Genomic DNA, 24,552 nt, shown 5'->3' on the forward strand with positions numbered 1-24,552 from the left:
CCTGCTCTGCACTACAGTCAAACCAAGTGCTGGACTAACTGACTGCAGTGTGTTCAAGAGGAGGAGGGGAATGAGCCGCCCCCTAATCCTTATCTCCTTCCTGCTCAGGGAGTTCAGGAGCTGAAAATGAGTGTGCACCCACTGCACTGAAAGGAAAAAGGAAGCTCTGGCTGCAGTGGCTAGAAGAGCCAGCTACAGAAAGGAGCTGCTTTTACAAAGGTAAACAAGTTGAAGATGGTAGAGCTTTGGGGAGGGGAGATGATGACAGAGGAGAGGAGCAATAGTGAGATGTGGATGGATGACCTGCACTCTGTATCTAGCACTCTTCTGAACCCTTCACTCTGTACATAATGCACTCCAGAACCCTGCTCCCTATGTAAAAGGCACTCCAGAAACCTGCAGTCTTTACCTAGTGCTCGCCTGAGCCCTGCACTCTGTAAATTCAGCACTCCAGAAATCTACACCCTGTGCATATCAAACTCCTGAACAAGGCACTCCGTACACAGCACACTCCTGAACTCTGTACGTAATGCATTCCTGAATCCTTCCACACTGTGTGATGCACGCTTCCACAGTTTATGCAAAACCATTTGTAATGGAAGCTTTTTCTTTTTTCTTTTTTTTAAAATGATAGTGCTGGGGTTTGTAAATGGAAGGCACTCATTCTCAGCGGTGCCGCAGCGGCACAACGGTGCAGAGCGGAGGCACAGGCCACAGGAGGACATTACTGAGGGGTGAAGCCAGCCCGGCAGAAGAGGATAGTACACTGATGTGCACAGTGCCTGACTGAAGAGATGAACGGGACACAGTGACAGAACAGAAGGCGGACACTGAAAGATGTGGAAAGGTATGGTAATATGAACAAAGGAGGAAACTACCATGTCCACAGCCTCTAACCATGTCCTGTCCGCAGGATCTGAAAGATGGGTTTCAAAAGTTTTGACAGGGGTGCAGTTTCAGTGCTTGCCTTAGGCGCCATTTTCACTAGATACGCCTCTGTTCACAGCAGAAGCTGCGAGCCACAGGTGCACATGTGCCCCGTGTAGGAGGAAGTGCGGGATCATATATATATATATATATACTTGATTCGGCACACAGCTGCCGTCCTGCAGCAGTAAAATTGCTATATGGAGGGCAACAAGTGGTTAAGCATAAAAAAACTTCTCCATAAGGGAAAAGAGGTCCATCATCTACAATACACTAGCAAAAAGCTGAGGTTTCACAGAATGGGACAGGGTTTTAGAGGGAAAAAAATCAAGGGACATGAGTCCAAAAGCTCTGCCAGTGTCAAATTACCTGAAGCCAGCAACCCATAACCCAGGGTCTATGAATGTCCAGCCTGTGTCCTGTGCTGTATGTTTAAAATATAAACAATTTAAAAAAAATGTAGATTGGCCATATGGCTATTCATGCACCTTAACCACCAATGCGCCCACCTTCTCATTATATATTAAATGTCCAAGAGCAGATAGCAGCCCAGCTAACATATTACATATAACTAGATGTTCATGTTATACAATCAGTGTTACAACATATAAACATTTACAGTTACAAAGCCATTTCTACAAGCCATAGTAAGAAAAACTAAATTCAATATATTGAGTTAGGTATTTTAAATGCATTTCTCCTACCTGTTTTGCTAGTTTAACAGAATCCCGAGTAAGTCTATCCCGTAGCTGAGGATCAAGCTGAGCAGCTGGTGCTATCTCTACCACCTTCTGATGCCGCCTTTGGATGGAGCAATCACGTTCATAAAGATGCACTACATTGCCATATTTGTCACCTGAGGTGCAAAGAACACAGTAAAGCACATTAAAACAACACCATTCAAGCTACTACTAACCAGACACTTATGCCCTGTACACACAATAGGATTTTCCGATGGAAAATGTGTGATAGGACCTTGTTGTCGGAAATTCCGACCGTGTGTAGGCGCCATCATACATTTTCCATAGGAAGTTTGAGAGCTTGCTATAAAATTTTCCGACAACAAAATCCGTTGTCGGAAATTCCGATCGTGTGTACACAAATCCGACGCACAAAGTGCCATGCATGCTCAGAATAAATTAAGAGACGAAAGCTATTGGCTACTGCCCTGTTTATAGTCCTGACGTACGTGTTTTAGGTCACCGCGTTCAGAACGATGGGATTTTCCGACAACTTTGTGTGACCGTGTGTATGCAAGACAAGTTTGAGCCAATATCCGTCGGAAAAAATACATGGATTTTGTTGTCGGAATGTCCGATCAATGTCCGACCGTGGGTACAGGGCATTATAACACATTAGAAAATCAAAACCAATATTTTCCATCAATTATACTTTCAAATTTCCTCTTTCATAATAGCAGAACCTAATGCATAGTACAAGCTGTAGCTTATAGAGGAGCCCAAAGCGGAACTACACTGTATCTGAGCACCACAAACCAAAAACACTATTTATTTTTACCATTCCAAGTAAACTCCCTATCCATCCATGTCTCCATGCTTTATTTTGTTGAGAAATCACTTTGAAAAACACCCCCAAGCATTTCTGGCCATAGCCATCTTGGGCAGATGATTCTTGTAGCATTAACTTCCTGGAATCCATCTGGCCTTAGTTTAGTCCTGCTTGCAGGAAGGTGTGCTTAGCTAAGAAAACACCTCCCTGAAGACTCCTCGGATGTATGACATTGTTTGCCTAGGCATAGAATCCGGGAATTAACTGAAGTAGTGTAAAAAAAGTAGTGTAAAAAAAAAAAAAAAGTTTAAAACAAAAATAATACACTTTACTATCTATTTTCTAATGCTAGCAGCATTAGAAAGAGAGTGAAGAGAGTGAAGTTCCGCTTTAAGTCAGTTCTGGAAAAATTAAAAAAGTCACCAGCTACAAAAGCTGTAGCTGCTAAAATTTAATAAACAGACAATCACCTGTCGAAGGATCTAGAACCATCCACACCCGAGCCGATTCTCTACCAGTCTTCAGGTCCCCGGCACCAGAATGTTAACTGTTGGCAGCTGGCTGTGACTCCTTGCAGCTGCGCTTTTTGAATGGTCCCACAGCTTTCTAGGACTTCCAATGTGTCCCAAAAAACTCTGGACAGGGAAGGGGAGAGAACTTCTGGTGGATCCACCATGGTGATTAAACCAGAAGTGGGAGTGGGCACCCGTCAAAACCAGGTACCAGTTTAAACCCCCCCCCCCAAAAAAAAACCTGTTACACTTATAGGTAACAGTATTTCTAGGAGCTTTTCAGGAAAGCACAGCTTAACCCACTTTACACACAATAGGATTTTCCGATGGAAAATGTGTGATAGGACCTTGTTGTCAGAAATTCCAACCGTGTGTAGGCTCCATCACACATTTTCCATAGGAATTTCCGACACACAAAGTTTGAGAGCTTGCTATAAAATTTTCCGACAACAAAATCTGTTGTCGGAAATTCCGATCGTGTGTACACAAATCCGACGCACAAAGTGCCACGCATGCTCAGAATAAATTAAGAGACGAAAGCTATTGGCTACTGCCCTGTTTATAGTCCTGACGTACGTATTTTACGTCACCGCGTTCAGAACGATCGGATTTTCCGACAACTTTGTGTGACCGTGTGTATGCAAGACAAGTTTAAGCCAACATCCGTCGGAAAAAATACATGGATTTTGTTGTCGGAATGTCCGATCAATGTCCGACCGTGGGTACAGGGCATTATAAGACATTAGAAAATCAAAACCAATATTTTCCATCAATTATACTTTCAAATTTCCTCTTTCATAATAGCAGAACCTAATGCATAGTACAAGCTGTAGCTTATAGAGGAGCCCAAAGCGGAACTACACTGTATCTGAGCACCACAAACCAAAAACACTATTTATTTTTACCGTTCAAAGCAAACTCCCCATCCATCCATGTCTCCATGCTTTATTTTGTTGAGAAATCACTTTGAACCCCCCCCCCCCCCCCAGCATTTCTGGCCATAGCCATCTTGGGCAGATGATTCTTGTAGCATTAACTTCCTGGAATCCATCTGGCCTTAGTTTAGTCCTGCTTGCAGGAAGGTGTGCTTAGCTAAGAAAACACCTCCTTGAAGACTCCTGGGATGTATGACATCGTTTGCCTAGGCATGGAATCCGGGAATTAACTGAAGTAGTGTAAAAAAAGTAGTGTAAAAGAAGTAGTGTAAAAAAAAAAAAAAAAAAAAAGTTTAAAACAAAAATAATACACTTTACTATCTATTTTCTAATGCTAGCAGCATTAGAAAGAGAGTGAAGAGAGTGAAGTTCCGCTTTAAGTCAGTTCTGGAAAAATTAAAAAAGTCACCAGCTACAAAAGCTGTAGCTGCTAAAATTTAATAAACAGACAATCACCTGTCGAAGGATCTAGAACCATCCACACCCGAGCCGATTCTCTACCAGTCTTCAGGTCCCCGGCACCAGAATGTTTACTGTTGGCAGCTGGCTGTGACTCCTTGCAGCTGCGCTTTTTGAATGGTCCCACAGCTTTCTAGGACCTCCAATATGTCCCAAAAGACTCTGGACAGGGAAGGGGAGAGAACTTCTGGTGGATCCACCATGGTGATTAAACCAGAAGTGGGAGTGGGCACCCGTCAAAACCAGGTACCAGTTTAACCCCCCCCCCCCCAAAAAAAAACCTGTTACACTTATAGGTAACAGTATTTCTAGGAGCTTTTCAGGAAAGCACAGCTTAACCCACTTTACAGGAAACACTGCACTGACAACACCCTTTAAATCCAACCCCTTCCACAATGCCATCAGTCATAAATGAGAATTCCTCCGATATGCTGGAAAACACGAGCAAAAAAAAACACAAACCACAAGCCATGATAAACCATAACATAAGTTACAATGCTCAAGGGAGGGTAATAGCTACTGTCCTGAAAGGCTCCTAGAAATACCGTTACCGGTAACTCTAAGGTTTTCTCTCCTCGCCTTTCAGGACAGCACCTTGGAGATGATAACCGAGAACTTACCCTAGGGCGGGACTACCACTTGCAGGACTTTCCTGTCAAAAGATTGATCAGAGGCAGGCAATAGGTCCAGCCTGTAGTGCCTGATGAATGTAGAGAAACTAGACCAGGTGGCAGCCTTACAAATCTGCTCTGCTGATGCACCAGCCTTCTCTGTCCAGGACACCACTACCGCTCTTGTAGAATGGGGCAATATCCCCTTCAGAGGTTCTTTGTCCATCACTGCATAGGCTTTCCTAATAGCCTTTTTCAGCCACCTCCCCAAGGTGCTTTTGGAAGGTATCGCAAAAGGCACCTCCTGACATCCAAGGTGTGGAAAGCTTCCTCGTCCAGGCTAGATGGAGCTGGACAAAAAGGTAAGATTATTTCTTGTGTGTGGTGAAATGAAAAAGAAACCTTTGGGAGAAACGCAGGATCTGTCCTGAGGATTACTCTGTCCAGAAAACAATCTAAAAAAGGTTTGGAAATTGAAAGGGCCTGGATTTCCCTAATTCTTTGTACCGAGGTCACTGCAACCAAAAGAATTGTCTTTAAGGCTAATAAACTTGCAAAAGTATCCTTTGAGGCAGTGTTTCTCAAAATTTGTGCCGGGGCACATTTGCGGGTGTGCCGCGGGGAGCTGTCACTGTAACAGTCGGGCCAGGGGCACGGCTGTCGCGGCCAGCCGCCATAGCACTCTGGGAGTTGTAGTCTATGTTCAGGCGCAGAGGAAACTGCAACTCCTGGAGACTGGAGTCTCAGAGGCAAGGGAGTCGGGACGCGTGACTGGCTCGGGCTGCGGGGCTGGGCGGTGACAGGAACTTTACCCCAGGATCATCACCCCTAGGAGATTGTGGCGTGCAGGGACCTGCTGAGCTGCCAGGTGAGAGACCCTGACACCCCCACATCCCATCTCCCCCCCCCCATACACCTCATTTGCCCTGCCCCAGTGATCAAGCTGCATTTATGGGCACTGGTGAGGCTGCATTAATGGACACTGGTGAGGCTGCAATAATGGACACTGGTGAGGCTGCAATAATGGGCACTGGTGAGACTGCAATAATGGGCACAGGTGAGGCTGCATTCATGGGCACAGGTGAGGCTGCATTGATGGGCACAGGTGAGGCTGCATTGATGGGCACAGGTGAGGCTGCATTCATGGGCACAGGTGAGGCTGCATTGCAAATGTTTACATCTTTTTGGTGCACCACAAGACAAAAAAGTTTGAGAAACACTGCTTTAGGGGTTCAAACGGAGCCTTTGTGAGCCCCTGCAAATTCTCTCCAGGAAGACTGACATTGCCTTGACCAATGCCTTGAGGGTGCTTGCTGTTAGACCTTTCTCCATTCCCTCATGGGGAAATTCTAAAACTGAAACTATATATACTGTAAAAGCTGAATTGTGAGCAAAAAATAGTGAAAACAAATAAAATGTCAAACAACGGTCTGTGACATGTGTCCATGTGAGGATAAATAGTATATACAATGTATGGAAATAAAGCCTTTAACCACCTCAATACAGGGCACTTACACCCCCTTCCTGCCCAGGCCATTTTTCAGCGCTGTTCCATTTGAATGGCAATTGCGCGGCCATTCTACACTGTAAAAATGTGAAATTGTTATCATTTTCTTCACACAAATAGAGCTTTTTTGGTGGTATTTAATCACTCCTGGGTTTTTTTATTTTTTCATTAAAAAAAAAAAAAAAAGACCAAAAATTTTGAAAAAAAAAAAAAAGTTTTTCTTAGTTTCTGTCAGTAAATTTTGTAAATAAGTAATTTTTCTCCTTCACTGATGGACACTGATTAGGCGGCACTGATGAGGAGGCATGAATATGCTGCACTTATGAGCACTGATAGGTGGCACTGATGGGTGGCACTGGTGGCCACAGATAGGCAGCACGGATAGGCGCCACTGATGGGCAGCACTGATAGCCAGCACTGACTGGCATCACTAATGGCCACTGGTTGCTGGCACAGATTGCTGGCACTTGTGGGCACAGATTGGTGGCAATTGTGGGCAGTAGTTGGCACTGACTGCTGGTAGTGGTGGGAAATCATTGCTGTCAGTGGTGGGCACTTATTTGTAATCAAGGCACTGATGATCAGTGCCCTGATTACATACCTAGCTGTCCCATGTGAGGAGCTGCCGCTGGTCGGCTCTCCTCTCACTTTGTCAATGTGAGGCAAGGAGCGCCAATTACCGCCATCTCCGTGTTTACATGTGACCGGCTGTGATTGGACAAAGTTGATCACATGGTTAAAGAGCCGCAGCTGTGCTCCTAGCAACACGGCGTGGCCGTGATCCCCGCGCTGCGGGGCGCGCGACAGCAGTCGTTCTGGAAAGCCGTCATATGACGTCCATCCAGAACGAGAGCCGTGTCAAATGACGGCGGGGCGGGCGCCAAGTTGTTAAGAACATGTCCAAGAGGAAACGACTGACCATTCACCATCACCGTAATTGAGTAAGATGTGTGCTTACCAGAACTCTAGACTCCACATTATAAGATGCGAAGGACCCTTCTCCAGCTTCTGTGTGTATGGAAAGGCACACCACACCCAAGTGAATCCAGTCTGCTTACCAGAAGGTAATGACATATAGGCATGTAATCATCAATCACAGGAAATCGTGGTGTCACTCTCCAAATAGTACAGGTAAAAACGAAAAAAGGTCCAATCAGCGAATAACATATGGCCACCAATTCATCGAACTCCAAAGCCAGAGTGGATGTGATAACCGTTCGACAGTTTAGCATTACCCAAATGGAAAAAAAAAGCCAGCAATAGTGAAGCCCTAAGGTAAAAAGCAGTAGTTTATTGTAGTTCATTTACAGGTAGTAGTAGAATACAGTCATCATGATGTAAAGTAAAAACCGCGTCTCTCAGCGTGCTTGCATCGACCAGCCTGACATGTTTCATCCGACAGGATATCATCAGAGGCGTGGCCTATTGACTGAAGCACGCCTATTTAAATACTAAACCCAGTGACGTTTAACATCAGGTGATTAAACAGTCAGGCATTAACGTCAGCTAAAGGTGTAATCAGTGTGTAGAAGGAAACAACGGCCACGCTTGCGCACAATGGTCCTGTTTACAAATCCGGAAGTAGACAAATGGTGACAACTTCCGAGAGGCGGATCCCGCCCAGATCTTCGCCAACCGGAAGTGATGTCACTAAAGCGCATCACGACCACGCTTACACTCCATGACCCACACAAGATACAGGATGTAGGTTGGACCCGATGTCAGGTCAATCATAATCAGTGTGTAGAAGGAAGCAACGGCCGCGCTTGCGCAACGGGTGCCGATGCTCGTGGCAGACGGTCGCGTTGACTGCCTGCCACGAGCGATCACGAAGGACAGAACATGGAAGTGTGTGTGTAAACACACAAATCCCTGTTCTGTTCTGAGAGGAGTGACAGATCGTGTGTTCCTATTAGCTAGGAACCACGATCCATTACTTCCGCTAGTCAATCCCCTCCCTCATCAGTTAGAATCACCTCGAAGGGAATACAGATAATCCCTTGATCGCCCCTAGTGTTAACCCCTTCACTGCCAGTGACATTTTTACAGTAATAAATGCATTTTTATAGCACTGATCACTGTATAAATACCAATGGTCCCAAAAATGTGTCAAAATGGTCCATTTTGTCAGCCATAATGTTGCAGTCACTATAAAAATCGCAGATCGCCGCCATTACTAGTAAAATTTTTTTTTTTTTGCAAAAATATGTAGAAGAATACATATCGGCCTAAACTGAGAAAAAAATTGCTTTTTTTAAAAAAAAAAAGGGGGCTATTTATTATAGCAAAAAGTACAAAATATTGTTTTTTTCAAAATTGTCGCTTTTTTTGTTTATAGCGCAAAAAACAAAAATCGCAGAGGAAATCAAATACTACCAAAAGAAAGCTCTATTTGTGGGAAAAAAAGGACGTCAATTTTCTTTGGGTACAGCGTCACACGACCTGAAAAAAGTAGACGTATTAAACATACTGTCCCTAATTTCAATATTTAAGTCCAAAAAATGAATCTCACTTGTACTGGTCTCAAACTGTAATGAGATACCCAGGGTGTTCTCATTAAGTTGCTGCATAAAGGTGGTGAGCGACGTCTACAGCATGCGGGACGCACAATACGAGCTTTTTACCTTACGGGCTTCACTATTGCTGACTTTTTTTTTCCATTTGGGTAATGCTGAATGGTTATCACATCCACTCTGGCTTTGGAGTTCGATGAATTGGTGGCCATATGTTATTTGATGATTGGACCTTTTTTTGTTTTACCTGTACTATTTGGAGTGTGACACCACAATTTCCTGTGATTGATGATTACATGCCTATATATCATTACCTTCTGGTAAGCAAATTGGATTCACTTGGGTGTGGTATGCCTTTCCATACACACAGAAGCTGGTGAAGGGTATCTTCGTATCTTCTATCAATTTATTGAAAGAACTTTCATGTGAATTCAAGCGCTGCATTTTGGACTTTTATATTTTTTGTTTGACGATCAACAAGCTGTGCTGGCTGTTTTTACATATTATTGTTACTATAGTTACCGCAGATACCCACCACCCTTTTTTTGATCCACGTTATAAGAGTCTAGATAAGCATGGAATCACAAATCATGGCAAATCCATCCATTTGAAAGAGATGGTGGAGATAATGTCATGGTGGACCTTGCTGGTTCCTAATTGCTCTCATTGAAGTCCCATAAAGAAGAGAAGAGTATCCACATAGAGTAAAACCGTATAATGTTTATTAAAAATAAGCATTGCTAAAAACTTACACAAATCCAGTAAAAATCAAGCAATGAATGTAAAGATTCCCGGGTAAGGATCCACTGGTACAGAGATCAAACAAGCATGGTGTTGACAGACGTAGACTCCACCCTACGTTTCGTCAGATGTTTTGGTAAGCACACATCTTAATCAGTTACGGTGAAGGTGCACTCGGGCGAATGGTCATTCGTTTCCTCTGGGACACGTTCATAAAGGCATTATTTTTTTATACACTGCATTTACTATTTATCCTCACATGGGAACATATCAAAGATTATTTGACATTTTATTTTTATTTTTTTGCTCACATAGCACAGCAGTTCAGATTTTATATGTTGTTACACAATTTGTTCTGTTGTGTTATTGCTAGCTTTTTTTTTTTGGCATATCACCTGCGCAGTAATTTTTTTCTATATAAAACTGTACTCTTTAAAACAAAATTTTTGGAAGAACACCATGAATTATAGCACTTCCATACTTTGAAGTATATTGCCCTGGTCACTTTCTTCTTGATTGTTAGGAGAGTGGCGATGAGTTTGTCTGACAAACCTCTGCTTTTTAGCAGGTCCTCTTCAGAAACCAGGCTGTCAGATTGAGGTGTGCCAGATTCGGGTAACACAGAGGGCCCTGCACCAGAAGCTCCTTTCTGACCGGCAATCTCCAGGGAGGTTTTAATGACAGATTCAGGAGCACCGAAAACCATGGCCCCTTTGGCCAGAAAGGAGTGATCAGGAACAGGATCATAGTATCCACCCAGAACTTCCCCAGGACTAGCGGGATTAGCTGTAATGGGGGAAATTCATAAGAGGGTAACACCACCTGTGTGCCAACGTGTCTAATCTCGGTGCAAGATCTTCTTTGTGGAGGGAAAAGAATGCAGGCGTCTTTGCATTTTCCTGGCTTGTGAACAGGTCCATTTGAGGCAGACCCCAAGCCTCTGTGATCATCAGGAAAACCTCCTGATTCAGGACCCACTCGGATTTTGTCACCCCTTTTCTGCTTAAAAAATCCACCAACAGAGTTTGCATTCCCTTCCCTAGGTGTACTGCGGACAGTGAGGCTAGATTTGTCATGGCCCAGGTTAAAATCTGTCGAGCTAGTTCCATTAGGGTTTTGCGTCTCATGCCTCCTTGCTTTGACAGATATAGGATTGCTGTTACATTGTCCGACAATATCTGAACATGCTGGTTCTTGAGAAACCGATGAAAGAAAAGGAGGCTCATGTGTATTGCCTTCAACTCAAATTGGTGGATTTTTGGGCTTCTCTTTTTGACCATGTACCCTATGCCATTTTCTCTTTGACATGGGCTCCCCAACCCCTCGCACTCGTGTCTGTTGTCAGGCGTTTGGTCACAGGAAAAGACCAAAAGAGACCTCTTTTTTTCCCAGTCTCTCCATCACAAGGACCTCCTTGCTCTTGATGCAATCCAGATCTGTTTCTCCAGTGCTTTCTGATGAGACCACTCCAGGAAAATCTCTGAAGGGGGGGAAAGCGTGGAGCCTGGCCCACTGAACTGCCGGGATTGAGGCAGTGAGTAACCCCAGGGCTGACAGACATTTGAACCGACACGAAAGGTTGGATTGAAGTAACTATAGGGCTGACTTTATCTTCTCTATTTTGTCCTCTGGGAGAAAAATCTTCTGTTGTACTGAGTCTATAGTGTATCCCAGAAATCTCACCCTTTGAGCTGGGACCAGGTTCGACTTCTCCTGATTCAACAGCCAACCCAACTTGCTGAGGTAACGTTGCATTTCTCATAGATTAGTCAGTAACTGGCTTTCGGACTCCGCAAACAACAGTAGGTCATCTAAGAACAATGGCGATCCCTTTCAGCCTCAGGGGTTCCAAAGCCTCTGCCATCACCTTAATGAACACCCTGGGTGAAGATGAGAGCCCGAAAGGCAGTGCCCTGAACTGTAGGTGCTATAGTCTCTTCCCTAAGTTGACTGCTAGACGCAGGAACTTCTGTGATGACCGTGCTATTGGAATGTGTAAATATGCATCTTGGAGATCTCGATGGATGCCATGAAACATCCTGGAGTGAGCAACTTCCTTACTTAGAATATTGTGTCCATCCGAAAATGTTTGTACCAGAAGGACCTGTTTAGAATCTATGTTCAAAATCAAACTGAATTTCCTGCATGGTTTCTTTATTAGGAAGATATGAGTGTAAAACCCCTAGCATGATCTGACACATATATGGAGTCTGAGAAGCTGCACACCCCTATATGGTAAGTCTTAAACAAGCAGGAAATTCCCAGTGGGGTTTTCAGGCAGCAATTTGAGAGTTGCAGACAGTATTTTATAAAAATAAATTATTTTTATTTTTAATTAGACAAAGGACAAATGAACAACACTATATTAAAGTTAAAACATGAGCTCTGGTTTACAAATACGTGAGACTACTAGAAAAAGGAAAAATGAATGGACAAGGATAATAAAATACAATTATGTCAACTTATTGTATTAAAGTTATGGTGATGCTGTCCAATGTACAGGAGAAAAAAAAGCCCCAATGCATTTCAACCTAAGAAATTTTGCGGTCTTCTTCAGGGGATTTACATATTTCTATGGGTACATGAAAGGCAAATACTAGTCACTTATAATTGTAGTTGTGTTATATATCTATATTATACGTAGAACAAAATAGTAGTCATTTCATATTTACTCTCTCTTTGAAATAGGCTCACTTAACCAGAGATTGCTTGTTAAAATACACACATAATTATTGCAAATAGTTTTCCCTTGATGATCCCGGAAAATGCTGAGAAAAGTCACGCTCGCTTCCACCTCCACCCTGAAGGGAGTCGACCCCGAGTATAGAGCTTACAAGTGGTCACAGGTGTTTGGGCGCCCCGCAAGGAGATAAAGGCTAGACCTAAAAATTCATATGAGTATAATAATTAGTATGTTAGTATATGTTTTTTGAAAAAACTATATGTGAATGATAATAATGAGATGTGAGGGCAGGGAAAATTAAAGTGAAGATAAAATTAAAAATTTAAATGTTAGAAATTAAAAATGAATCATTTGAAAGTGAGGTGGAGTAAAAAACTTTACATCTGTGTATATGAAAAGAAATAAGATTATGTTTAATAAAATTATTTTGGATAAAATATTTGTTAGCGAAATTTCATTAAGTGCTTGGGTCACAATGTTTGATGATGAAGTGAAGGCAACTAAATAAATTAATGGGTGAGTGTGCGTGGTTAGATACTTCATAGGAAAAAAAAAAAAATGAGTGCCAAAGATGGAGTGTGCTAGAAATCCAAAGGTGGATGTGTAAAAAAGTGTTTGCAAAAAAGATATAAATATAATTATATAGTGCAAAATAGTGCTGAATGGCATGCAGCGATAGGAAAAAAAAAAAAAAAAAAAGGAGTGCAAATGAAGGTTAATTGCATAAAGTGATAGCCTTACTAAGTACCTATTTATTTTGGTAATTTTTTGGAGGCTATATATCCTCTAAAGTATGCAGCATGGAGTCCTCCACCCTGCAGAGCACCCAGGGCTGGCAACTCTAAATGGAAGGACACATACATGCTAACCACGCACACTCACCCACTAATTTATTTAGTTGCCTTCACTTCATCATCAAACATTATGACCCAAACACTTAATTACTGAAATTTCACTAACAAATATTTTATCCAAAATAATTTTATTAAACATAATCTTATTTCTTTTCATATACACAGACGTAAAGTTTTTTACTCTACCTCACTTTCAAATAATTAATTTTTAATTTCTAGCATTTAAATTTAATTTTACCTTCACTTTAATTTTCCCTGCTCTCACATCTCATTATTATCATTCACATATAGTTTTTTCAAAAAACATATACTAACATACTAATTATTATACTCATACGAATTTTTAGATCTAGCCTTTATCTCCTTGCGGGGCGCCCAAACACCTGTGAGCTTACAAACACTTGTAAGCTCTATACTCGGGGGCAACTCCCTTCAGGGTGGAGGTGGAAGCGAGCGTGACTTTTCTCAGGATCATCAAGGAAAAACTATTTGCAATCGTTATGTGTGTATTTTAACAAGTGGTAACAAGGTTAAGTGAGCTTATTTCAAGGAGAGGGTAAATATGAAATGACTACTATTTTGTTCTACATATATAATAGACATATAACACAACTACAATTATACATGACACCATAAGTGACTAGTATTTGCCTTTCATGTACCCATAGAAATATGTGAACCCCCTGAAGAAGACCGAAAAATTTCTTAGGTTGAAATGCATTGGGGCTTTTTTTCTCCTGTACATTGGACGGCATCACCATAACTTTAATACAACAAGTTGACATAATTGTATTTTATTATCCTTGTCCATTCATTTTTCCTTTTTCTAGTAGTCTCACGTATTTGTAAACCCGAGCTCATGTTTTAACTTTAATATAGTGTTGTTCATTTGTCCTTTGTCTAATTAAAAATAAAAATAATTAATTTTTATAAAATACTCTCTGTGACTCTCAAATTGCTGCCTGAAAACCCCAAGCGGAATTTCCTGCTTGTTTGAGTGTAGAACCCCAAGCCCTTCTGCTCCTTGTGGACCTGAATGATGACTTCCTGTTTGATCTGTTCCCCTGAGAGATATGCCAGGGCCTTTTCCTGATCCCTTGGGAGATTGGTCACCAAGAATCTGCTTGGGGGTGTCCGGGAAAACTCCAGACTGTAACCTCGCCTGATGATGTTCTGGTCCAAGGGGCTCAATGTCACTTCTTCTCAATGAGGAAGGAAGGCTCGAAGACTCCCACCCACTGGAAGTGTACCACCATTGTTCTTTTAGAGATTTGCTCTGGTCATGAAGAGCACGCCACCTTTTCCCTCTACCTCTTCTTTGACCTTACTCTTTATCCCTTTGGGGTTGTGAAAAAGCACAAAATTTTTTTTTCAAGTGAGCATCATTTTTTTTTAGAAAGGAAGGTTTTTTTCCTTATCTGCCGTTCTATCCAGCACTGTTTCAAGCTCTGGACCGAAGAGTAAGTCTCCAGAATTAGGAATCCCACACAACTTGACTTTTGACACCGAGTCCCCCGACCACGTCTTGAGCCATATAGCATGCCTGGCTGAGTTAACGAGAGCCGACGATCTGACCGACATCCTGATAGACTCCGCTGATGTGTCTGCCATAGATCTTACTGCTTTTAGAAGGGTAGGAAAGGACTCCTTCCTAGAAGTTCCTGCTTCCACATGCCCCTCCAATTGTTTGACCCAGCACTCCTGGTTTCTGGATACTACTGTAGATGCCATTGCTGGTTTAAGGTTGGGCAGTGTTGAATCATAAGCCTTCCTAAGGAGGGAGTCCGATGCCTTCTTGTCCATGGTAGCCTTGAGAATGCCCATGTCTTCAAACGCTAGGTCCTTGCGTCTTGAGATCTGTGAGAAGGCAGCGTCTAGCTTCGGTTTCTTGTACCATACCGATGTCTCATCTTCCTCAAGGGGGAATCTTCTCCTGAGGGACTTTGAAAAAAAAAACAGACCCCTTTCTAAGTACTACCACTGCTTTTTAACGGTTTTAGTCAGGACTTTATGGACCGTTTAGCTACCTCGAGCCCTTGGTACATCTTGACGTGAATAGACAAATGTGCCCTTTCTTCTTGGATGTCTAGGGCAGTGTATATTGCCTTTAAAAGGTCGTTCACCTCCTCCAAAGACAATCTGTAAAGGGAGGATCTAGCTGCATCCTCTTCCCCTTCTTCCTCCTCTGAATCCCTTGCAGAAGGGTGAACACTCTTTCTCTCTTCCTCCGAAATGCTAGACTCAACAGACTTTGAGGTGGATGGCAGAGGACTAGGACAGGAGCCCTACCGCAAACCTGACCCCTGCCCTGACACCCTTTTCAGAAAGGAACGAGTGGACCCCAAGTTTCTGCTAATTCTTTTCTGACGAAAGAAAAAAGTTCCTTGCATTGCTGTGAGGATTCTTCTTTAACAAGACCCGAAATACAAGTCCTACATAGGGGCTTAGACCAGGAGTCTTCAAGCAAATTTTTACAAGAGGGGAACGTCCTTCCACCTGAGGGAGCGCTTAGTTTTAGCGGTGGCTTTGGCCTGAATAACATAAAACACAGCCATGCCACCATGCCTATTAAAAAGGGCAGGTGCTGCATGCAAAATCCCGGTGCCAAAATCGAACTTAAGTAAAGGTGCTACCACAAAGAGAGAGCCCCCAAGCCACCTCTTGCGCAGAGCATCCCCCCATACTGAAGTGCAGTAAAATGTAATCACAGCCCTTAGCAGCAGGAAAGGAAGGAAGGCAAACAAACACAACTCCCAGTAAAAACAAAGAAAGCACCACAGCACCTTTCTTACCTGGGCCTGGCTGGTGCACTGGGTGCCTGCTTCCACCACTCCTGCTGCCAATTCTGCCACCTCCATTGCAGAGTGCACAGCAGCTGCTGCCCATTCCAAATAGCCTTTTAAAAGTAAAGCTTCCCAGTGTTCCTGCCTCAAGGATCGGAAGGAAGTACCAGCCAGGAGACCCTCCCCTTCCTCCTGCGTTTCAGCGTCTGAAAAGCACGTGCCACCAAACCCCAGCTGGAGGTTCCACCCACCGCAATTACATCACCTACCCTCCGGGACCTGGAGCCGACATGCCAGGGAGCCCAAGCACCACTCCTACACATGCAGGCTGCCTTCCAGCTACACAAAAACCTCTGGGCACACCAGGCAGAATCTCTGGCTGGCCATCACTCCCCTGAGCCAAAGAAGGAAGGAAGGCACCGGAACACCCCCTCCTCCCTTCCCGGAGGTGCTGAGATGTAAAGCACAACAGAGGTACTGCCAACTCTTCTCCTGGAGAGAGCACAGCCCTCTCCCCTGCAGTGCTTCCAGAAAAAACACTATGACTGACAGCACGGTGGAAGGGACTGGATTTAAAGGGTGTTGTCACTGCAATGTTTTTTGTAAAGTGGGTGGAGCTGCAGTCTCTCCAAGGTGCTGTCCTGAAAAGCGAGGGGAGAAAATGTATCCTAAATTTCATGGGGGGAGAATAGTGGAACCTCCCCTTTTGGGTGAAAATTTAATTTTTGCCATAAGTTTGGAAAATGTAGTTAAGAAAATGAAAATGTATTTTTTTTATTTTTACACAAAGTTGTCAATTAATAATATATTTCTAACAAAGAGCATAGACATACTTAAAAATATACTCCAAACAGATGTTTCATTACTCCAATTTTTTAGTATTTACGTGCATCCGACTCCTGATGATTGTTTATTTCTAGCGCAACTTATTTTTGTACTACTTACTTAGGGATATTTGATGGTTTTCGTTGCCGCTTTTTTGTAATTTTTGTGTTTTTCTAGCGCAGTATTTTATTAATTTTTTTATTGATGCCTGATGATTGGTTACAAGCCATAAAACGCGTTGAGTTTCCAACTACAGGGTGCCTAAATTATGATCAGTATCATTTATTGTTTAATTGATCAGGTGAATTATCATTATATTATCTGTATTCTCATTTATTGACCCTTGTATTAACTGTATCAATTATGTTCATTGATTATTTTGCATTGACTGTACCAACCATGTCCATTGATTAACTATATTAAATACTTCTATATGAATATTATGTAAATCTTTTATGATTACACTATTCAGTATATATTATTAATTATTGATGTATATTTAATATCATGGACCACCCCCTAGGGGATTGTGACATTGCATTCAGTTAAATTCAATCTAATTGTACACTAAACATTTAGATATGTACCCTCTGCCATGCCTCATTTAAAGTCCCAATACCAATTCCTATCCCATACTCCAAAACACATTCTGCTACTCATCGCTGATATGGCGGTGATCAGGACGCTGGTATGACGGTGATCAGGGCGCTGGTATGGCGGTGATCAGGGCGCTGGTATGGCGGTGATCAGGGCGCTGGTATAGCGGTGATCAGGACGCTAGTATAGCAATGATCAGGTCGCTGATATGACAATGATGGGGACAGCTCCCATGTGTACAAGTAGTTTGCTTTAACTAGTTTCAGAGGAGACCTCAGGGGTCTAAAAGAGGACCTATCACTACTACCAGCACATAGGGGGCTTAATAAGCTTCCATAGAATAGTAAACATATATTATATAAAATAACAAATAAATAAGTGATCCACCCTTTTTTCTTCACACCCATACAGTATATAAATATATGTAGCCAGGATGGAACACTGATTGAATATTGGATATACCTGCACATGCTAGAGGTGGAATCATTTTAGTGGCCTGATTTTAGTGTAAATTATAGGCTGCAGTGGTTTTAATGGCCTATTTAGAAGTTGGAACATTTTTGTTTTGTTTTAAACCAGTTTGCAACTACATGCAATTTTAAGCCTAAAAGATGTTTATTTAAATTGTTCACAATGGCCTTGTACATTAATGTCGCCCCAAGTTGATCGATGAATTTCCCATCACTGTTCTGGAAAATACCTAATATCTAGAAATCTAAAAAATACGCGCTTATTTATTGACCATACTGTGCTGATATATGTATCAAAATATGCACATATACACAAACATACACACAATATATAAAAGCATATGCAGTTCTCAATACACATTTACAGCAAAGAATTGTAAGCAAACTGAAAATTCACCCACTGACAGCTGTCACTGAAACAGGTGTCCCCATTGGAAGATATCCACTCTACTTTTTTGTGGCGGTTGAACAATTTTAGTGTAGAAAATGTGCCAAGCAGACAAAGTCGTAAGGGGATACAAGTTGGGCCCAAAGGATTATGTAGTAAAAACTGCTGAAAGCAAGAGTCAAAAGCAGAAGAAGTTGTATACAAGCAAAAGGAATCTCTTCTTTCTTCCATTTGAAGATAAAGATAGTTAGAGCGATTATGAAACTTAATTTATGTAAATGTTCATATACAGAAGATTTTAACTTGTGTTTTCTTTACATTAGCTTTCATGTGCAAATTATGCTGATTTATTTAATTTTATTAGTGTGGCATTTAGCAACAATTTAGCTTAATTCACAAAGCAAGAACAACCAGATAAAGAGCCTTATTTTCAAAAAGGTCACAGCTCTTTTCAGTCCAAGGAATCATGTAGCTGAAAAGAAAGATCCTTATCCTGATTAAAGCTTTGAAAGTTGAGCATTTGTATGTAGGTTTAACATCTGCATTATAAAGTTTAATGTAAATATTTTGAAAATATTTACTATAAAAACTCAAAATATAAACATGTATAAAAGTTTAGTTTTAAGGCAATATCATATAAGGCAGGGGGGGTCGTTGAGCCTTAATGTGTGATGCCCCAGAGACCCTTTGAGGACAACTTGTCTAGACAATACCAGGGACTTTATATGGGACACAAGAATTATTTTTTTACCTTCACTTTTTTTTTTTTTAAATAAACCCACATATATAAACCAAAGTATAGGTATAAAACCACCATACATACAAACCACAAGACACAGTTATTTTACTCACCGAGTATCTGCACTTCTATATGGCGAGGTTTTTCAACAAATTTCTCCACAAATAAGGCACCATTTCCAAAAGCTGACAGTGCCTCTGAATATGCCCTAGTGTAATTTTCTTCAAGTTCCTAAAGAATGAAGTAATCACTATTACCAAAAAAGGCAAATTAGGAATCTACAAACATTTAGCATGTAAGAAAGTCATGATTTAACTACAAAATTAACACTGTAGTTACTATGTAAAGTAACCATAGGGTTACAAGCTGGTTTACAAGTATCCCACTGCCTGATGACCAGCAATGATGATTAGGTGGTGACATGTCAAAGGTTAACCAATCGAAACACTTGATCAGCATGTGCAATCGTTAAAGACGGTCCGCTTCTTGGTGACCAGCCAGAATTTTACAGGTCATCATTGTAAGAAACTAAAATGAATTTATGAGCTAGGATCTCTTGGCGGAATATACTGATTTGAAATTATGTACTGCCTTAATATTTCCTTTATAATTAAACTAAATCACCCTGTCACTGAGCATCACCTAGTTTAGCAGCACAATTATGACACACAAATAGTCAGTGCTGTGTTAAAGGTACATGCCGTTCAAATATGAACATTTTGCACTATACCAATTAATGTTAAAGTGATTGTAAATGCTTTGTTTAAAAAACAAAAAACGAAAACACAACGAAAAAAACACAGGTATACTGTATACTCACCTGCTCTGTCCCTCTCGGACCTCCGTTAGCGCTCCTGGCTCCTCCCCTCCGAGTGCCCCTGTAGAAAGGGGTTTTCTATGGGGGCATTCGTGCAGGCTTGCTCCCGAACCATGCTCTCTGCATCTATTGACACAGACAGTGGGATTTGGCCCAGCCCCATCGTTGCTTGCTGAGACAGCAGTGAGAGACAATAGCTCCCACTGCCTCAGCAAAGCCAGTGAGACTAGGTAGTGAGGGGAGAGAAAAGAGCTGCAGCAGACGTCCATCTATCCTGAGAATAGTAAACTAACATAAAGCATTGGCGGTATTGGAGGGATTATATAGGTTCTAGTGACTGGCCTATAGTTGGTATTTTAACCACTTCAATACCAGGCACTTACGCCCCTTCCTGCCCAGGACAATTTTCAGCTTTCAGCGCTGTCATACTTTGAATGACAATTGCGCGGTCATACAACACTGTACTCAAAGTAAATTTTTATCATTTTCTACCAACAAATAGAGCTTTCTTTTGGTGGTATTTGATCACCTCTGCGGTTTTTACTTTTTGCAAAACAAACTAAAAAAGTGTCTGTCATAAAATTTTGTTTTCCCCTTCACTGACGGGCACTGATGAGGCAGCACTGATGAGGTGGCACTGGTGGGCACTGATATGTAGAATTGATGGGCCCTGATAGGCGGCACTGATATGCAGCACTGATGGGCATCAATAGGCGGCACTGATGGCCACTGATAGGTGGCACTGATGTGCAGGACTGATGATGAGGTACTGATAAGTACTGACAGGTGTTACTTCTGAGCAGTGACTGGCACTGTGGTGGGCAGTAATTGGCACTATTTATTGTTTTTACATTGCTGGGCACTGGTTGGCAGGTGATTTGTACATTTGAGGGGATGTGCTGATAATCAATGTACTGATTATCAGCACAGACCCCCCCTCTGACAGAGAGAGCCGCCGATAGGCTCTCCCTGTCAGCGCGAACCGAGGAATGCCGTTTACCGGCACTTCCTGGTTCACGCGATGAACAGCTGTGATTGGTTACAGCTGATCACATGGTAAGAAGCCGCTGACAAAGGCTTCCTATCACGATCAGAGATGTGGGGTGTCAGACTGACACACCACACTCGCGATCACCGCACTGCACGCCCCCACGGGCACGCACCACCATGTTATCCTACTGGACGTGATATGACGCCCAGTCAGGATAACAGAACCATTTCCCGGCCGTCATTCTGCATACGGCGGGCGGGAAGTGGTTAAGGAAAAAACACCAAAATATATGGATTCCTGGGAGTGTTGTGAAAAAGGTGCCTATACCCTATATCAGGGATATGCAATTAGCGGACCTCCAGCTGTTGCAAAACTACAAGTCCCATCATGCCTCTGCCTCTGGGTGTCATGCTTGTGGCTGTCAGAGTCTTGCTATGCCTCATGGGAGTTGTAGTTTTGCAACAGCTAGAGGTCCGCTAATTGCATATCCCTGCCCTATATCATAAGGGGAGGTACTTCCAAATTATACATTTGAAAAACAACCAGCAAAGAGAAAATGCACCTACAAAGACTACCGATTTCAATAAAAAATTGTATTTTATTGGACATACATGTGTCAATCAACAATGGAAAAGATGAGAAAACTGTTCCTCACTAATATCCCTAGGGGAATATCTTCCCCTCTTCTATAGTTGGTATTTTGCCTAGTTTTTATTCTACTTAAAGATGACGTGCCCTGTGTAAAGCTGCACAATTAATCGTTAAAAAATTTCCATGATTCTACGTAAACAGTGCAGAGCCGTTCTCTGCTCACTCAGAGATGTCAAAAAAAAAAAAAGCTCCGGCAAATGTTTATTAGCATTGTTCAGCGATAACTATAAACTATGTATCTTTTGTTTGTTTTAGATCAAAGGGATGAGCATCGGTCTGTAAATGAGGTCAGTTTAACCAACTTAAAGAATAAGCCTTTTTCTGACACTTGTTGCTTACAAGTTAAAATCCGTATTTTGTGCTACAAAATTAATTAAAACCCCCAAACATTATATATAATTTTTTATCAGAGCCCCTAGAGAACAAAATGGTGGTCATTGTAATATTTTATGTCACTCTGTATTTGCACAGCAGCCTTTCAAACGTAAATTTTTGGGAAAAAATACACTGCCATGAATTAAAAAAAAAAACTAAAAGCAGTAAATTTAGCCCATTATTTTTGTATAATGTGAAAGATTATGTTATGCAGCAAGAATCATGATTTTTATTCTAAGCAAAAAAATCGTCATTCTCATTTTTTCCAGAATCGTGCAGCTCTAACCCTGTGGTGTTCTTCCTGTGTCTCTCAATAGAATGTAACCACTAACAGAGAAAAAAAAAAAAAAAAAAGTGTCAAAACCGTGAAAGTTTTACCTGGAGTTCAGCTTTAAATGCACTTCTGAATGTACTGTGCAACAAGACATAAGCACAAGTACTTTATTAACCATGTGTTTATTAATCGCTTTATTCCTTCATGTGTTTGGGTGGGGGAATAGCATTTAATCAGTGAGAAACCGGCATTAGTAAAATCACTCTAGAATTAAAAATATGGATATTTCATTTATGTAAATACCTTACTTCCTTAATCACAATTTAGATCTTATTTTATTCTGCCACTCTACGTAATGAGCTCTACTTTGCATTTTAATGATAATACAAACTTCACCCATTCATTTTCCTGCTAGATGCTTTCTCCCCCCAGCTCAGCAGAGATCAAGGCATGAAAGTGTGTTTGCTCGTGCCTTGCTCTGATTTAATTCCCACTTGGAAAGGTCATATAGGCATTTTTTTTATCAATGCTAAGGTCTTTGATAATCATATCTGAAGTCACCAGTCATGTTAGGAAAGGGGTTGGGGGGATAGTCATTTAAATCTAATCAATGACAATGTAACTGCACAAGCAAATTGCTGTAGTGTGTGATTGTTGCGCTGTGTAAGAACTAGCACCTATATGGTAATGTTTAGCAATATGAAATAAAAATGCAGGAGGAGCTGCTCATTTAGGAGTTGTGTCTCAGCTGCTCAATGCAGCTCTTATTAATATTTCTACAGAACACCATCTGTTACAGCAGGATACATGAAAATTAAACCTTACGGGATACAGAGTTGAGGCCGGCAGCTATAATGGCAGGGGACATTATACAGAGTAAAACTAGGGGAGGATGGGAATATTTATGGCTAGGGAAAACCACACATTTATCTTAATCAGCTATAAGGAAGATGGAGGGCATCGTTAACTAATGAACACAACAGGATAGATGTTTGGAAATTTGAGGTAAAGTTAACAAAGAGTAGACTAAAGGTGGCATAGGCACAAAGAGCTTGTCAAAAACTAAAACATTCAACATCAACATTAGTAGTAAAGATGTACATTAAAGTTTATCAATCACACAAAAAAACATTTGCACGTCAGACCAACATCTTCTCAGAGATAATATTCCAAGGGCTTGCACGTAATGCAGTGACTGCTGTTTTCCTGCATTGGATAAATGCCAGTCACCACTGAGACATATAGAAAACAATTGTTTTCTGTGTGTCCTGTTCGCACTGCAATGCAGACTGGAGGTGCTGTGAGCTGCAGTAAAATGCTGACGTGTAGCATTCATTCGCAGCACAGAGGAAGGTAATGCATGTCAACGCATAGCTGTGTAACGCACTGAATTTTAATAAAAAACCTAAACAAACCATAAACCATTTTCTGTAAACAAATTAACTACATGTGTGGATCACATTTTTTTTTTTTTTTTTTGCAAAACAAATTAAAAAAGACCAAAATTTTTGAAAAAAAATGAGTTTTTTTTAAGTGTCTGTCATAAAATTTTGTTTTCCCCTTCACTGACGGGCACTGATGAGGCGGCACTGATATGTAGAATTGATGGGCCCTGATAGGCAGCACTGATAGCCACTGATAGGTGGCACTGATGGGCACTGACAGGTGACTGTGATAGGCACTGACAATGGCACTGATGAGGTACTGATAAGTACTGACAGGTGTTACTGCTGAGCAGTGATTGGCACTGTGGTGGGCAGTGATTGGCACTATTTATTGTTTTTACATTGCTGGGCACTGGTTGGCAGGTGATTTGTACATTTAAGGGGCTGTGCTGATAATCAATGTGCTGATTATCAGCACAGACCCCCCCTCTGACAGGGAGAGCTGCCGATAGGCTCTCCCTGTCAGCGCGAACCGAGGCTTCCTGGTTTAGGCGATGAACAGCTGTGATTAGTCACAGCTGATCACATGGTAAGAAGCCTCTAACAGAGGCTTCTTATCACGATCGGAGATGCAGGGTGTCAGACTGACAGACCACACTCGCCATCGCCACACCGCGCGCCCCCACGGGCACGTGCTGGCATGTTATCCTGCTGGACGTCATGTGACGCCCAGTCAGGATAACAGAACCACTTCCCGGCCGTCATTCTGCATACGGCGGGCGGGAAGTAGATAAGGAAAAACCACCAAAATACATGGATTCTGGGAGTGTTGTGAAAAAGGTGCCTATACCTTATATCAGGGATATGCAATTAGTGGACCTCCAGCTGTTGCAAAACTACAAGTTCCATCATGCCTCTGCCTCTGGGTGTCATGCTTGTGGCTGTCAGAGTCTTGCTATGCCTCATGGGAATTGTAGTTCTGCAACAGCTGGAGGTCCGCTAATTG

The 24,552-nt window shown here is 41.9% G+C and overlaps 1 protein-coding gene and 1 long non-coding RNA gene across 6 annotated transcripts in view; one reads left to right on the top strand and one right to left on the bottom strand.

The window, feature by feature from the left end:
* On the top strand, nt 1-23,765 carry LOC141112376 (uncharacterized). Of its 2 annotated transcripts, XR_012236589.1 has the most exons (4): nt 1-219; nt 635-847; nt 21,768-21,799; nt 22,157-23,764. It is a non-coding gene; the product is annotated as an uncharacterized lncRNA (long non-coding RNA). The 2 variants fall into 2 exon arrangements; XR_012236588.1 differs by having other exon boundaries at nt 21,768-23,765.
* Nucleotides 1-24,552, bottom strand: part of PC (pyruvate carboxylase) — a 989,411-nt gene that overhangs the window by 616,197 nt on the left and 348,662 nt on the right. For all 4 annotated transcript variants that reach the window (XM_073605170.1, XM_073605168.1, XM_073605171.1 and 1 more), the window contains 2 exons: nt 19,167-19,284; nt 1,632-1,783 (listed from right to left, as the gene is read on the bottom strand). In XM_073605170.1, coding sequence (XP_073461271.1) covers nt 1,632-1,783; nt 19,167-19,284 — 270 coding nt within the window. The remainder of the gene's footprint in view (nt 1-1,631; nt 1,784-19,166; nt 19,285-24,552) is intronic.

This window comes from Aquarana catesbeiana, linkage group LG11 (assembly GCF_042186555.1).
Source record: "Aquarana catesbeiana isolate 2022-GZ linkage group LG11, ASM4218655v1, whole genome shotgun sequence".
Taxonomy (NCBI): Eukaryota; Metazoa; Chordata; class Amphibia; order Anura; family Ranidae; genus Aquarana; species Aquarana catesbeiana.